Source organism: Girardinichthys multiradiatus, chromosome 3, assembly GCF_021462225.1.
Source record: "Girardinichthys multiradiatus isolate DD_20200921_A chromosome 3, DD_fGirMul_XY1, whole genome shotgun sequence".
NCBI lineage: Eukaryota > Metazoa > Chordata > Actinopteri > Cyprinodontiformes > Goodeidae > Girardinichthys > Girardinichthys multiradiatus.
Genome location: NC_061796.1, coordinates 23674304 through 23687509, shown reverse-complemented (window position 1 = coordinate 23687509; position 13206 = coordinate 23674304). Strand labels below are relative to the sequence as shown.

At 39.7% G+C, this 13206-nt stretch overlaps 1 protein-coding gene across 1 annotated transcript in view; it reads left to right on the top strand.

Moving 5' to 3' along the window:
- The window catches only part of cdk14 (cyclin-dependent kinase 14), a 264192-nt gene that overhangs the window by 140742 nt on the left and 110244 nt on the right, over positions 1-13206 (top strand). The window contains exon 10 of the mRNA XM_047360592.1: positions 1101-1194. Coding sequence (XP_047216548.1) covers positions 1101-1194 — 94 coding nt within the window. The remainder of the gene's footprint in view (positions 1-1100; positions 1195-13206) is intronic.

The window sequence follows — 13206 nt, the reverse complement described above, 5'->3', positions numbered from 1 at the left end:
GGATGGAAAATTCTGATCTGATGGTATGTGGAATTAACTGCATAAGGATTAAAAAGTGATTAAATGATTGAAACTTAGCAGGTTGGATCCCTTCACTCTGCTATACTCTGATTCGCATGCTTCAGATTGGAAAGCCCTCAGACTGACTTGTACCTTCCTGCCACATCTTAAACCTCTGGCATCAAACTGGATGATTAGCTATCTGTGAACAAACAGCCCTGGATTTACTTCACCTAATCTGCTGAGGATTAACATTTATGAAGAAGACTTTGCTCCAGTGGCTGACTGATTTACACCAATCACAACGCATCACACCGTCCACTAGCAGCAGCACTGTTAACATGTTGTAGACAAGATATGTTCAGGTTTTGTTACTGCACTGATCCATAGTAGCAGAGATGGAAGCTGATTTTAATTTACAATTAATGGAAGAAAGGATGGAAGCCTTCTGAAGTCAGCAGCTTCTCAAATGTTATGTTCAGTTTGGTCTCCTTCAGATTCTTGTTTTGGCTTTACATCCCAGACTGCAGGGTTACCCATAGTAATCAGCCTTAAACCAAAAATGAAGCTAAAGAAAGACAACTGAACCATCTGTGACACAGTATGTACAATAGTTTTCTTTGAGCTGGCCTTTCTCCATCTCAGCCTGCACAAATTGTAGATGCTGAGGTCAGAGCTGCACTTTGCAGATGAAGCCATCTGCTTCAATTGAATGGCCAGAATGTACAAGCTTGAACGGATGAAATGCTGGTAATATTTCTCTCTCTTTGCTCTGATGGCCGCTGTGCACTGATGCAGGACGTGAATCTGTCAAAAAAACAATAGCACTTTGACAAATGAGCACTGACTCCACACAGTGAAAGAGACTGTTCTTTAACCCGTCTGCTCAACTTGATTTTTCAGGATTTCTAGCTAAACTGACATTTTGAAGAAAACTCAACACCTTTCCAGACTCTTATAGTTAAAATCATGTAAACTAAATGTGCATAATGCATAAAAAGTGCATAAACAGTTCAGGTTGATTTGGTTAAACAAGATGAACTACAGAACGTGTAAAGACTTCAACTGAGCTACACTGTAAGAGTTTTCCTTTGTTTCAGGGGAGTGGGCTGCATTTTCATTGAGATGATCCAAGGAGTTGCTGCCTTTCCTGGAATGAAGGACATTCAGGACCAGCTGGAGAGGATATTCCTGGTGAGTGTTGAACAGTGTTGACAGCCACTGACAAGACTCTCCTAATAAGCAGCATGCATCACATTGTTTCTGTTCCCTCACTACAAACCTATGGTCAGGCTCCTGTTAGTGACTACATCTCATGCACAGACATTGTTCATGTTACCTTATTGCAAGCGGCTTTATGACAGCCTTTACCTTTACTTAGCCACGCTCTGTGTATCTGCCTTGCCTTTCTATGGGGTATAAAGATTTACGGCTTTTAGTAAGTACAGGTCAGCACGTATTTTTTGTGACTGATATTGTAGCAATGGGAATTTGATCACCCTGTTAACTAGTAGCATTTTTAAAAATGTGGAAAAGTACTATTTCATGAACCCCACATATTAAGAGATGCCATATCTACGGCAGGTGTCACTACCAAGGAATTAATCATGCCACTGAAATGTTGCAGCAAGGACTCATTAACTATGCATATTACCTGTCTGCACTCACCTCAACATGCTGTATGCCGGATGTGGCTTCAACAGGAAGGGAGCCCTATCTATTTTATTATTATCCATCTTCTAAATAGTTGACCACTTGGTGTGAACTTTCAGCTGAAGGTAAGCAGACAATTACGACTATCAAATACAGAAAGAAAGGGAAAGAAACCTATTCTGTCATCATCACACCATACATTTTTAACCCTTTTATCCAATACACATGTATTCAAAAAAAATGTGAAATCAGTTTTTTTTTAGATTGGACACCATACATGGCGAGATAAGAAATGATGTGACAGAAGCTATAGTTTTCACCGTGGGGTCAAAAAATTATTAAATTCTTTGAGGCATGGGTTTCATTAATGGAAAACATTATTCTTCATCAGATTCCAACATTCCTGTTCAGCAGCTTTAATAGACGGAGCCTTATCATTCACCTTTTGCAGTTTCAGTGCCCCTTGTGGTTAGATGGGTCCTCACTTTGACGAACAACTTTATCATCAAACCCACATAAAACAAAATGCATTTTACTGTAAAGGTAATGATTCCTTAAACATGGACAGTTTTTGTGAAACATGACAACTGAGCTATGTACACCATATGCCGTACCCACGGTAACTGTATTAGACAGGCTGTTTGTTTAGGACAATGCACACTCATCCTGTTATACCACATCCAGTGCCTGTATAGAAAAACATCCATGCTCTTACATTTTGTTATATTACAACTACAAACTTTGATGTATTAATGTCATACTTACAAAAAGTAGTTCATATTTGTAAAGTAGAAGAAGAATGAGATGTTTTTTAAATATCTTTATAAAACTGTAACATGCATTTGTATTTGGCCCCCCTGAGTCAACACTGTGGAGCCAGCTTTCACTGCAGTTTCAGCTAAACGTGTTTTGGATATGTCTCTTCCAGCTTTGCCCATCTTAAGTCCGGGATTTTTTCTTGTTCTACCTTGCATGGTCAGATTGGTTGCATCAATTTTCAAGTCTTGCCACAAATTCCTAATTGAAATTAGGTCTTGCCATTGACTTGGCCATTGTAATGCATTAGCTCCAGCTGAACATTAAGATTGTTTCCCTTCTGAAAGCTGAACCCCAGCCCCAGTTTTAGGTGTTCTACAGCCTCTAACAGATTTTCTCCCCCGTATTGTGTGGTGTTTTGCTCCATCATTTTGTGTGTATGTCTGTACTTGTCCAATTTAATTTGCCCTAGCAACATGGCTAACCAGTTGTCTGTGTAAGGAATGCTAGCAGTGTTGAGGAGCACATAGTGTCACTAAGCAGTTCTGATCTAGGTACTGGTAGAATTAACACAAAATCCAGATATATTCCTATAAACAAGTCACCAGCAACAGATTATGAATGACTCCAACCAGAAGAGGTTGCTGGGCTTGAACATTAATGTTGATCAGGAGTTATATCGGGGACCAGGCAGATGAATACCTTTTATGTGTATTTACATATATGTGTATTTCTCTACATTAGATGGGTAGTATGAATATTTAAAGTGGTCTGAGCCCTCATAAATCCTTTTAGCATGCTGATCTGCCATCCTTCCTTCTAATTTCATCCCCAGTCTCTTAATTGAGGCAGACATAATGGATTTATATCTGTAGGCTGGAAGGGCCTGAATATTTAATGTAAAAAAATACAGAGATGAGGGTATGAAATGGGCTTAACAAGGAATATTCTCAAGAGCGAAGACAAAGTCTGCTCACTGTTGTTTTGGCCTGTGGGCTGAAGGCTACAGATACGCATCTAAAAATGGCTGGATTTGGGATGCAGGGCTGAGTAAAGGTGGAGGAAGTCCTGCAGGCAGAGGGTCTCTCCCAAAGCTGGCAGGAGAGGGAGATGGAGAAAAATGCTTCTTATCGATTGTCTTTTATGCCAGAGGGAGGAAAGGGGGCTCCAGCCCCCCAGTTCATCTAACCTCTTAGACACAAAGACCCTCTGAAATGGAAGGAGAAAGAAAAAAGCTCTGGGATGGTTGCTGGCCAAACTGATTAGGTTCAGCTGCACACTGTTGTCTACTTTTTGTTTTCGTGTCTGGCACCATTACGAGGGTGTACACGAGAACTGGATGTCTGCAGATGTAAAACTCAGAGCAAAGAAAGGGTCATTTCCTGCTGCATTGATGTGAAGAAGCATTTGCCCCCTTTCAGATTGCTTCTGTCATTGCTTTGTTGTCCCTCTTAGATTTTTCAAATCTCCAAAGTAATGTTAATATCAGACAGAAATAACCTGAGTAAATACCGAATGATGTTTTCAAATGATGATTTCATTTAAGGGAAAAACACTATCCAAACAAACAAGGCCCTATGAGGAAAAAATATTTACTCCTCTTGTCAAATCATGAATATTCTGTGATTAGCCCCAGTAATATTTCTATTTGCAAATAAATATGTTTGATATTAAAAATTGTTGTGTGACAAATTAGCAGAAACAAAAGAATATATACCCCACTGTATATCTGGTGTTGTGGTAACTGGTTTTGTGTCACTAGGTTTGTGGTTAAGATGGCAGAAACAATGCAGCATAAAAAAGGTCTTTAATGAAGAGAGCTTTGGGTCTTGATATATTCTTGCTGTAGAATTTAACATCATTCTTTGCTCTGTTGGGTTTTTATCTGTGCATTCAGCTTAGATTTGGACTTGTCATCTATTACATTTTGGTCCTTTCTCCTAATTTTGGGAAAACACACCTCTCCTTACACAACCTCTTTTTCTCCCTCTCTTAGAAACAAAACACTGTTATTCTTCATTTTAAAGTACTGAAATCACAAGGTACAAGTACAGTGGATGTTGCTGTATAGATTTCAGCTACTGAGGCAAAATGATCTCAATAGCTGACAATTAGTCATCAAACCTACCTGATATTCCATACAGAAATCCCATTACTTATTGTTCAAAGTTGTCTTAAGTACTTGAACACCTTGAAAAGTTTATGTAACGGGCCCTAACATTGGGCTGGAGTAGACGGTGAGCAACAAAAGGTCAAAGGGAAGGCTAGTGGCCAGGGGCAGGTGGAAGACTGGAGACTAAGGCCTGGCCTATGGTTGGCAGCCAAGAGTGAGTGGAGCGCAAGCTGTAGAGATGGACAAAAAGGTGAACCATGTAAGTCAGCCAATGTTCCAACATGTTGATTGCAAATAAGTAGTGGCTGGTATATTAATTGATTGTAACGAGCACGAATCTCGTTAAGTGGGTAAGAAGAGGTCTTCAGTGGTCAGAGCAGCTGCAGCTTCCTTCAACACATCTGTTTCCACTTCAGTTGCTTGATACATGAAGGATAGAGCAGCTTGGCCTCTGATTACATTACTTTGAGTATTACTTTTAACAGATATTTATTCTCTGTTTGAGAATATATTGCTGTCCAGACAAAATTCTGAAACTATGACAAAATAATCACTGGATGACACTAACCTAAACATGAAATGTGATACGTTGTGGTGGAAATGGACCCAAATGCATGAGTAGGGCAGGATCATGGTGAATGCGATTTGGTTTAATGAGACAAGAACTTATAAGTATGGATGATTCATGATGGAAACAAAAGACCAACAGCAAACTGGTGTGGCGGCAGGAGGACAGGAAACTGACTGACTGACATACATACTCGCTGGGGAGGTGGTCCGTGATGAGAACCAGGTGAGACTAATGAAGAGAATCCAGAGCATCTGAGTAATGACTTGAACAAAGGAGCTGAGGGGAAGTGACCAATTAGAAAGTATTCCTGGATTAGTGTGTCTGTGCTTTTTATGTGTTTTCTCCGCCTTCTTAAACCCCCTCGCTGGGCCTGGTTCTCCTGGAGATTTCTTCATGTTAAAATTGAGTTTTTTTTCCAGTGTTTTCACGTGCATGCTCATGCATGATTGGATTGAACTGACTTCATACTGCTGTGTACAAATCAGATCTCTTTGCCTTGTAAAGTCCCTTGAGACAAGTTTTGTTTGTTAATACACTGCTCAAAGAACTTAAAGGAAAAAGTCATTTAAACTTCTGGAATACTGATCTGGTCGATTGATTAGTAGAGGGGGTTGTTAATCGTTGTCAGCTGTTTTGGTGTTAATGAAACTAACAGGTGCACTAAACAATGAGAGACATCCCTAAAACAGGAATAGTTTTGCAGTTGGAGAAGCACGTGGGGGCCTTCAAACTACTGAGCACCATTTTAAGTTGCTGCAATGACATATCAGTAAACTGGACTAGCCTGCCACATCCATTTTTCTGTTTACGTTTTTTTTTTTTTGGTGACTTCGGATTAAGTCCTCTGTAGCTATGCTTACTATAACTAAAATAAAAATCCAAATCGATACACAGAGAACACAGCAATAGTAAACCATGTATGGAACACTTTGACAGAAACCCAAATAGAATCACATCCTCAAAATGATACAAATACAAAACGCAGGTGACAAAACACCAAGACCTAAGGATAATCACATCAAAGTAAAAATTCTGATTTGTACTTGATGTGATTCTACCAGATCACAGTGTTTATGGACTGTGGGCAGAAGCCTTCTAAATCTGTGCAAACCTGTATGACTATGATAGAGCTGAAAAGTATTTCTAAAACCAAAAAATATCAATGTTAGGTTATTTAATCTTACTGCTGCCTTCTTCTGTTATTCTTTGCTATTGTACATGATACTATTATATTCCACTGGTTTGACAGCCTCCATTTTACTTCTCACCTATAATTTCCATCACTGCCTTGTGTGTATTCAGCCTGGTAGAGATGGAAAATAAGGACCTTGGCCCTGCAAAACCTGCTTAGCCATCAGAGTTGTCCTAATGTTGACATTTCCATCCATCCTGCCTGCTCCTCTCTGCAGCCCCATGTGTCGACTGCCAGGCAGTCAAACAGGTCAGAGACTTATGTGAAGGGCACCATCAATGAATTATGCGGAGTCAGAGGCATTGGAAAGGCCAAATTGTTTGATGAGAGGGAGAAAAAGGTCAGTTTCCATCAAAGTTTAAGAGGCATCTTGCCAGGAGCCATGTCGGCACATTGCATATGACGCCCAGGAAGCTGGGATGTCACAAAGTGGTCAAAACCTTAAGTGAGTTGGTGTGGTTGTTTTACTGTGGGAATCCCAGAGTCATGCTGTGTGTTTGCATCTGCTCAGTGGATAATTCTCATGGTGTATGAAGGGCATATTGTCATTTTAATGTTTGTTCTGTGTCTGATAGTGGCATGGTATTCTTAGAGTAGATCTTTCTTAATGGATTTTTTTCAAACTAAATTGGCATTTGCCCTGATGAACCGTGGTACGAGTTATTATTGCAGCTGCTCCTTGGCAACATACTACAACATAGTTACTTTCAAAGTTGTATCAATGCATTTTCTAAACACAGTTAAAGTGCCTTGCAAAAGTAGTCACACCTCTTTAATACTAAAAAGTGCATAAAATTGAAATGTCAACAAACTTCATGTGATAAACCAACAAAAACTTGTGCATAATGATGAAGTTGAAGAAACATAATATGTGTTTTTGTGAATAAAAATATAAATCTGCATTTGTATTTAGCCGTCCTGAGTGAATACTTTGTAGAACCACCTTTGGTCGCAGTCTCACCTACAGTAGCTCATTTAGCTGTGAACAACCACAGACTCGATTAGTTTTGACTTTGACTTTGACTTTGACTGCCCTGCATTTACCTCCATCCGTCTTCCTATTAACTCTGACTAGCCACCCTTTCCCTGCTGAACAAAGGTATTCCCACAGCATGGTGCTGCCACTGTTATGTTTCACCATGGGAATGTGCAGTGTTGGTGAGCTGCCATGCTTAACGTTTTTGTATGCATGCCATAAAGTTCCACATATCTGCTGTATATCAGTTTCGCACAAATGTTTGTTGGCATATAAAAAAATGCAATCAAATAAGTGAATGTTTGTGGTTGTAATGTAAGTACAAGCTTTGTGAATACTTTTGCATGCCACTGTACTCCTCGTAGGCAGCGGATCACAGGGTGAACACAGACAGTGGAAAAAAGCTGGAGAACCCAGAGAAAACCTTGCCATACTCAGGGAGAATCTGCAACCCTGCTCATAAACCCTCTGATGATCTTTTGAATTATTTTGTTATGAGACAACAGTGCCAGCTACTGCTGCAATTTGGAACTTCTTATATACTAAAGACTACTATATTCTGCATAGAGATTATTAGCCTAAAGTCTTATATATATGAATTTGTTAATCTATAGATTACTTTTATATTTCAGCTGTTATTTCAGGTAACATTTCAGTTTTGCCCTGTAGTTATTTCCCCCTCTCTCTATGTATGTGTTATTTACAGTGACATTACAGTTCATGCCTTATGATGCAGTTTAATTAACTCTGTCTGGCAGTTTTTGGCTGACATCTGAATTTTAGATGTGCTCGTTTTGTTTTTCAGCTTTTTAATGAAATAAGTGAAATTAGAGTCAATTGAGTTTACATTAGCCCCTGGTGCTGTACACATCAGTTAAACCTCTTTTAATTACTACTAATAAATACTGAAAGATTCTTTAGTCTGTGGCAAATAGACCCATAAAGGTATAAATGCTCAAATAGCTTTGGTATTTCTTCAGAAATGTTTAAACCCTATTTCACTGTAATGCCACATCTCAGCAGGGTTACTATCCTTGAGTCTGTGTCATTTTCTGAGCTTATCAGTATTCATACATGACCGCATGTGCATGTCATATCAAGCATGACATATAGGCATGCTTTTATTTATTCCTAGTGTCTATGTCAGGACGATCTCAGCTCTCAGTAATGAAATAGCTGTGGTCATACACTTTAATACACTTTATGCTGGTGTCTGTGTTTAGATGGATGTTACCATGGCTTTGTGTCTCTCCATACCTCCATCTCTTACGAGCACACACACACACACAAACACACACACACACACACGTCTTTGTGAATTAGACCATAGGTGCATGAGGCCAGGCGGATTGAAGCTGGTTAACCAGCTGTCGGCACACTAAAGATTACATTCAGTGGAAGATATACATGAATATGGACAGGTCTATCTGCAGGAAATAGGCTGTCAGGTTGAGGTGAGTGAGTTCAGTGCGTGTGTGGTAAGGGTTTGAGAGCAAGTGTGTGTTTGTACAAAGACAACAATGTGCCTCCTCCTATTAGATTAAGCAGATTCTGGTAAAGTATGAGTGCTGACATTCGTGGACAATTTAATAGCTCATATTTGTCTAGAATACTGAGATGTTGACTAAGTATGCATGATCATAGTATTCGAGTTATGGTAATTAATTAGAGTAAGACATTGCAACATTTAAGATGTTTACAAGTTACTTAGCAAATTTCTGTGCTTTAATAAATGGATATAAACACCACGTTTTGTATTCCAAACAGACAATTTCCTTCATAATAAGGCATAAAAATAAGCAGCCCAGAGTCAGGCTAAAATCAGTGTCTTATTCTTCTTTTTCTTTTGACTTTTCCCTTTCAGGGGTCACCACAGAGTCATCTGTCTCCATCTAACCCAATCTTCTGCCTCTTCTTCTCTCACACCCACTTCCTTCATGTCCTCTTTGACTCTATCCATAAATATCCTCTTTGGTCTTCCTCTAGGCCTCCTGCCTGGCAGTTCATGCCTCAGCATCTTTCTATCGATGTACTCACTATTACTCCTCTTTACGTGCTTAAACCATCTCAGTCTGGTCTTTCTGAATTTATCTCCAACACATCTAACATGAGCTGTCTCTCAGATGTACTCATTCCTGATCCTATCCATCCTCATCAATTCCAAACCTCAACATCATCATCTCTGGTTCATCCAGTTCTGCCTCTTGTCATTTCCTCAGTGCCACTGTCTCTAAACCATTCAACATCGCTGGTCTCACCACCATCTTGTACACTGGCTCTTTCATCCTGCACCTCTCTAACAAACATTTTCTGCTACTCCAGACTTCCTCATACAACACCACAGCTCCTCTCTCAGGACCCTGTCATATGCTTTCTCTAGGTCTACAGAAACCCAGTGCACCTCCCTCTGACCTTTTCTATACTTCTTTATCAACATCCTCAAAGCAAATATTGCATATCTGTAGAACTTTTTCTTGGCAAGAAACCATACTTCTGCTCTCAGATGCTCCTGACCTTAGTCTGGCTTCCACTATTTTCCATAACTTCATTTCATCAACTTTATTATCTGTAGTTGTCACAGCTCTGCACATATCATTTGTTCTTGAAAATTGATACCAACACACTTCTCCTCCATTCCTCAGGCATCTCCTCTCGCTCTAACATTCCATTTAACAACCTAGTCAAAAACTCTACTGCTGTCTCTGCTAGACACTTCCATACCTCCACAGGTATATATGATCAGAACCAACTGCCTTTCCACTCTTCATCCTTTTCAATACCTTCCGTAATTTATCCTTACTGATCTTTGCTACCTCCTGATCCATAATGGTTGTTTCTTCTGCTTTTTGTTTTCTCTCATTTTCATCATTTATCATCTCTTTAAAGTACTCCTTAAATCTTCCTAAACTCTTCCTATACACTATTCTCTGTCTCTCTGCCTCATCAACTTGTATACATCCTTCTCTCCCTGCTTACTGTCCAACATTTCTTACAAGTCACTATATGCCCTTTGTTTGGCCTTAACGACATCTACCTTCACTTTAGATGGAGTCTACCTGTAGTCCAGGTGACTCTCTTTACTTCTCACAGTGCCCCACTTCTTCTTAGCGGATGTCTTTCTCTGTATACAGTCCTCTACTTCCTCATTCCACCACCAAGTCCCCTGACCATTTTTCCTTTCAGAAGACATACCAAGTACTCTCCTTCTTGTCTCTCAGATAGCATTAGTTGTAGTTTTCCATTCATCTGGAAGCATCTCCTGGCCACCCAGATCCTGTGATGTCTGGCAACAATGTGACCTACCACTACCTTAAAGTCACTGAGTTCCTTCAGATTACATTGTCTACTCAAGATATAATCCACCTGTGTGCTCATATCTTTGCTCTTTCTGGAAGAAAGTATTCACCATTTCAGTCATTGCCTTTGCAAAGTCTACCACCATCTGTTGCATTCCTGTTCTGAATACCAAACCTGCCCATCACTGCCCATCTCATCACCTCTGTTTCCTGCTCCAACATGTCCATTGAGATCTGCACCAGTCACCACTCTCTCACCCTTGGGGATATTCTGCACCATTTAATCTAAATCACTCCAGAATTTCTCCTTCACCTCTAACTCACATCCTACCAGCAGGTCATAACCAGTAACAACACCGAACATCCCACCTTCAGTTTCAAGCTTCAGACCCATCACCTTAACTGGCCCTGACCTGAACACACAGTATGTCCATCTTTCTCCTCTGCATCATGTCAGCCAACTGTCTAGCTTTTCCTGTCATAGTCCCAACATTCAAAGTCTCTGCTCACAGTCCTAGAGTCTTGCCTTTCTTCTTCTCTCTCTACCTGCAGTCACATCTTTCTCCTCTTCTTCCTCTTGCTAATCTGTGTCTCAGAGGCTAAGGCTTAAAATCAGTGTATGTTCTGTCATTTATATCAATGGCTTTTAAACTAAAGAATATTTAAATATATAAGAAAATATAAGAAAAATAAGAAAATATTCTATTCTGTTGGATACAGATTCTGTGTTAAGCAGCTGTAACCAGTACCAAACATTACCACAGTACGAGTTGCAAAAACGTTTAAAATGGGAAAACTGCTAAAGTTATGCATGTTGATATGTGAGTGAAAATAAGATCTCAAAACTGTGGTTTGCCTTTGTATTCAGCCCTCTGATTCAATACTTTGCTGTACAACCTTCCTCTGCAGCTGTTTTGGGGTATCAAGCTCAGATTGGATCCAGCGTATCTGTAAATATGCATAAAGTGTTTGGTCTTAATGAAACAGAATTTGAGAAAAGTTCAAGGGTACAATGAATGCAAGACACTGCATTCAAATGTCACAATTTCTCAGATCCAAATTTGAAAAGAGTAACTGGAAAACACCAAAGGTTCTTCACCAGCCAATGCTTTACAATCCAAGATGGCACGCACCAACACATTACTCCAAATGGTTAAAGGTCATACAAACACAGGTTATGGTAACATCAATATGGCCTGCCTGCTTTGATGCTGGATTGAGTCTGGAATTAAAAAAGTAATTGATTCAAGCTTTTCTTTTGCATGTTTTGTGTCTCATTAAAAGAGGTCACACACATCTGTAGCACTGTGCAATCCTCTGTTAGTGAGTATCCTGCAAATGCATTAAATGCATAAACAGAGGTTAGCCAGGTCACTGAGCACAAGAATGTACATCCAGCCCACATCTTGAACACAGCTATGCAGGGTGTTGCATCATTTCCAGTTTTGAAATGGATCAGTAAGAAATTATGATTTTCATGTTTTAATGAACTGCACAAAATATATTCTATTATTAATAAAAGACTTATCAGCCAGATCTTTCATTCAAATTACATTTACATAAAATCAGTGAGTCATATACACATTACATTGTGCATGTGACATGTTTGTTTGTCTAAATCTTGTTTATCTCCCTAAACATCGTAGACCATCATCTCAATATCTTCCAACCCAGAAGCCTAATGTAAATCAGTGGTAATCATGCTTAGCTGTTCAGAGTTGCCAGGTCCTGTGACAACATCAAGCAACCTGAGCTGTGATACCACAGGTAAACAGGTTGCTGTTTACCTGTGGTAAGAAAAACCTAAATTTGCTTATGTTTGTGTACCTGACTAACCTGAAACAGAAGGAATGCAGAAGCAGCATTTTGTACGAAGGTCTTTATCAGGTTAGTACTGGATTGGGTTAGAATCATGTGGTTCTGGAGTAGCAACACTGCCCCCTACATGTCTCCATATGGAGTTTTTCCCTGCACATCTCAGTGAAAGGAAACACCAAGGCATACGCAGAGCATGCTGCAGGGATTATACTGTAGATCCCTTCAGACTTGGGAATGCCTTGAAATACGCCGAGGGGAACAATCTATTCCTACTAATGTATCTGTTCAGATTGTCTGGATCTAATCTGCATCTTCTTTTTTTGTAATTTGTTATTGGTGCTGATGTCCGACTGTATCGGATATCAGCTCATGATCTGCATTTCTTGCATACATAGTATTTCAATAATGACTGCGGAACACAATGTGACTGGTTGGTTATTTAATCTTCTTTCTCATTGCTTTTATGATTTTCTAATAATTCACATGTACAATATGTGTTTCATCTTTCTGAAGGTGAAGCCTTTTTCTGGGATTTGTTAATATAAGAAAAAAACAAACAAACATCATATCTGATCTCCTTTTGTAAAAGAGCATACTTTAACATTTGTCCACTGAGAAGAACCGTGAAGGACTTCATTACATCACACGAAGGCGCAGCATGATGCCCATAGCTATCTTCTCTCCACAGAGATACTTGTGTGCGTTTGTGTGTGCGTGTGTGTGTCTGTGGAGTTGAATAATGTAATTTCACCTACAGACAGCCACTGTGCTTGCATCTCCTCTATTTCTGCTGAACCCTGACAGGATGGTCAGGGCGCACAGAAAACACTC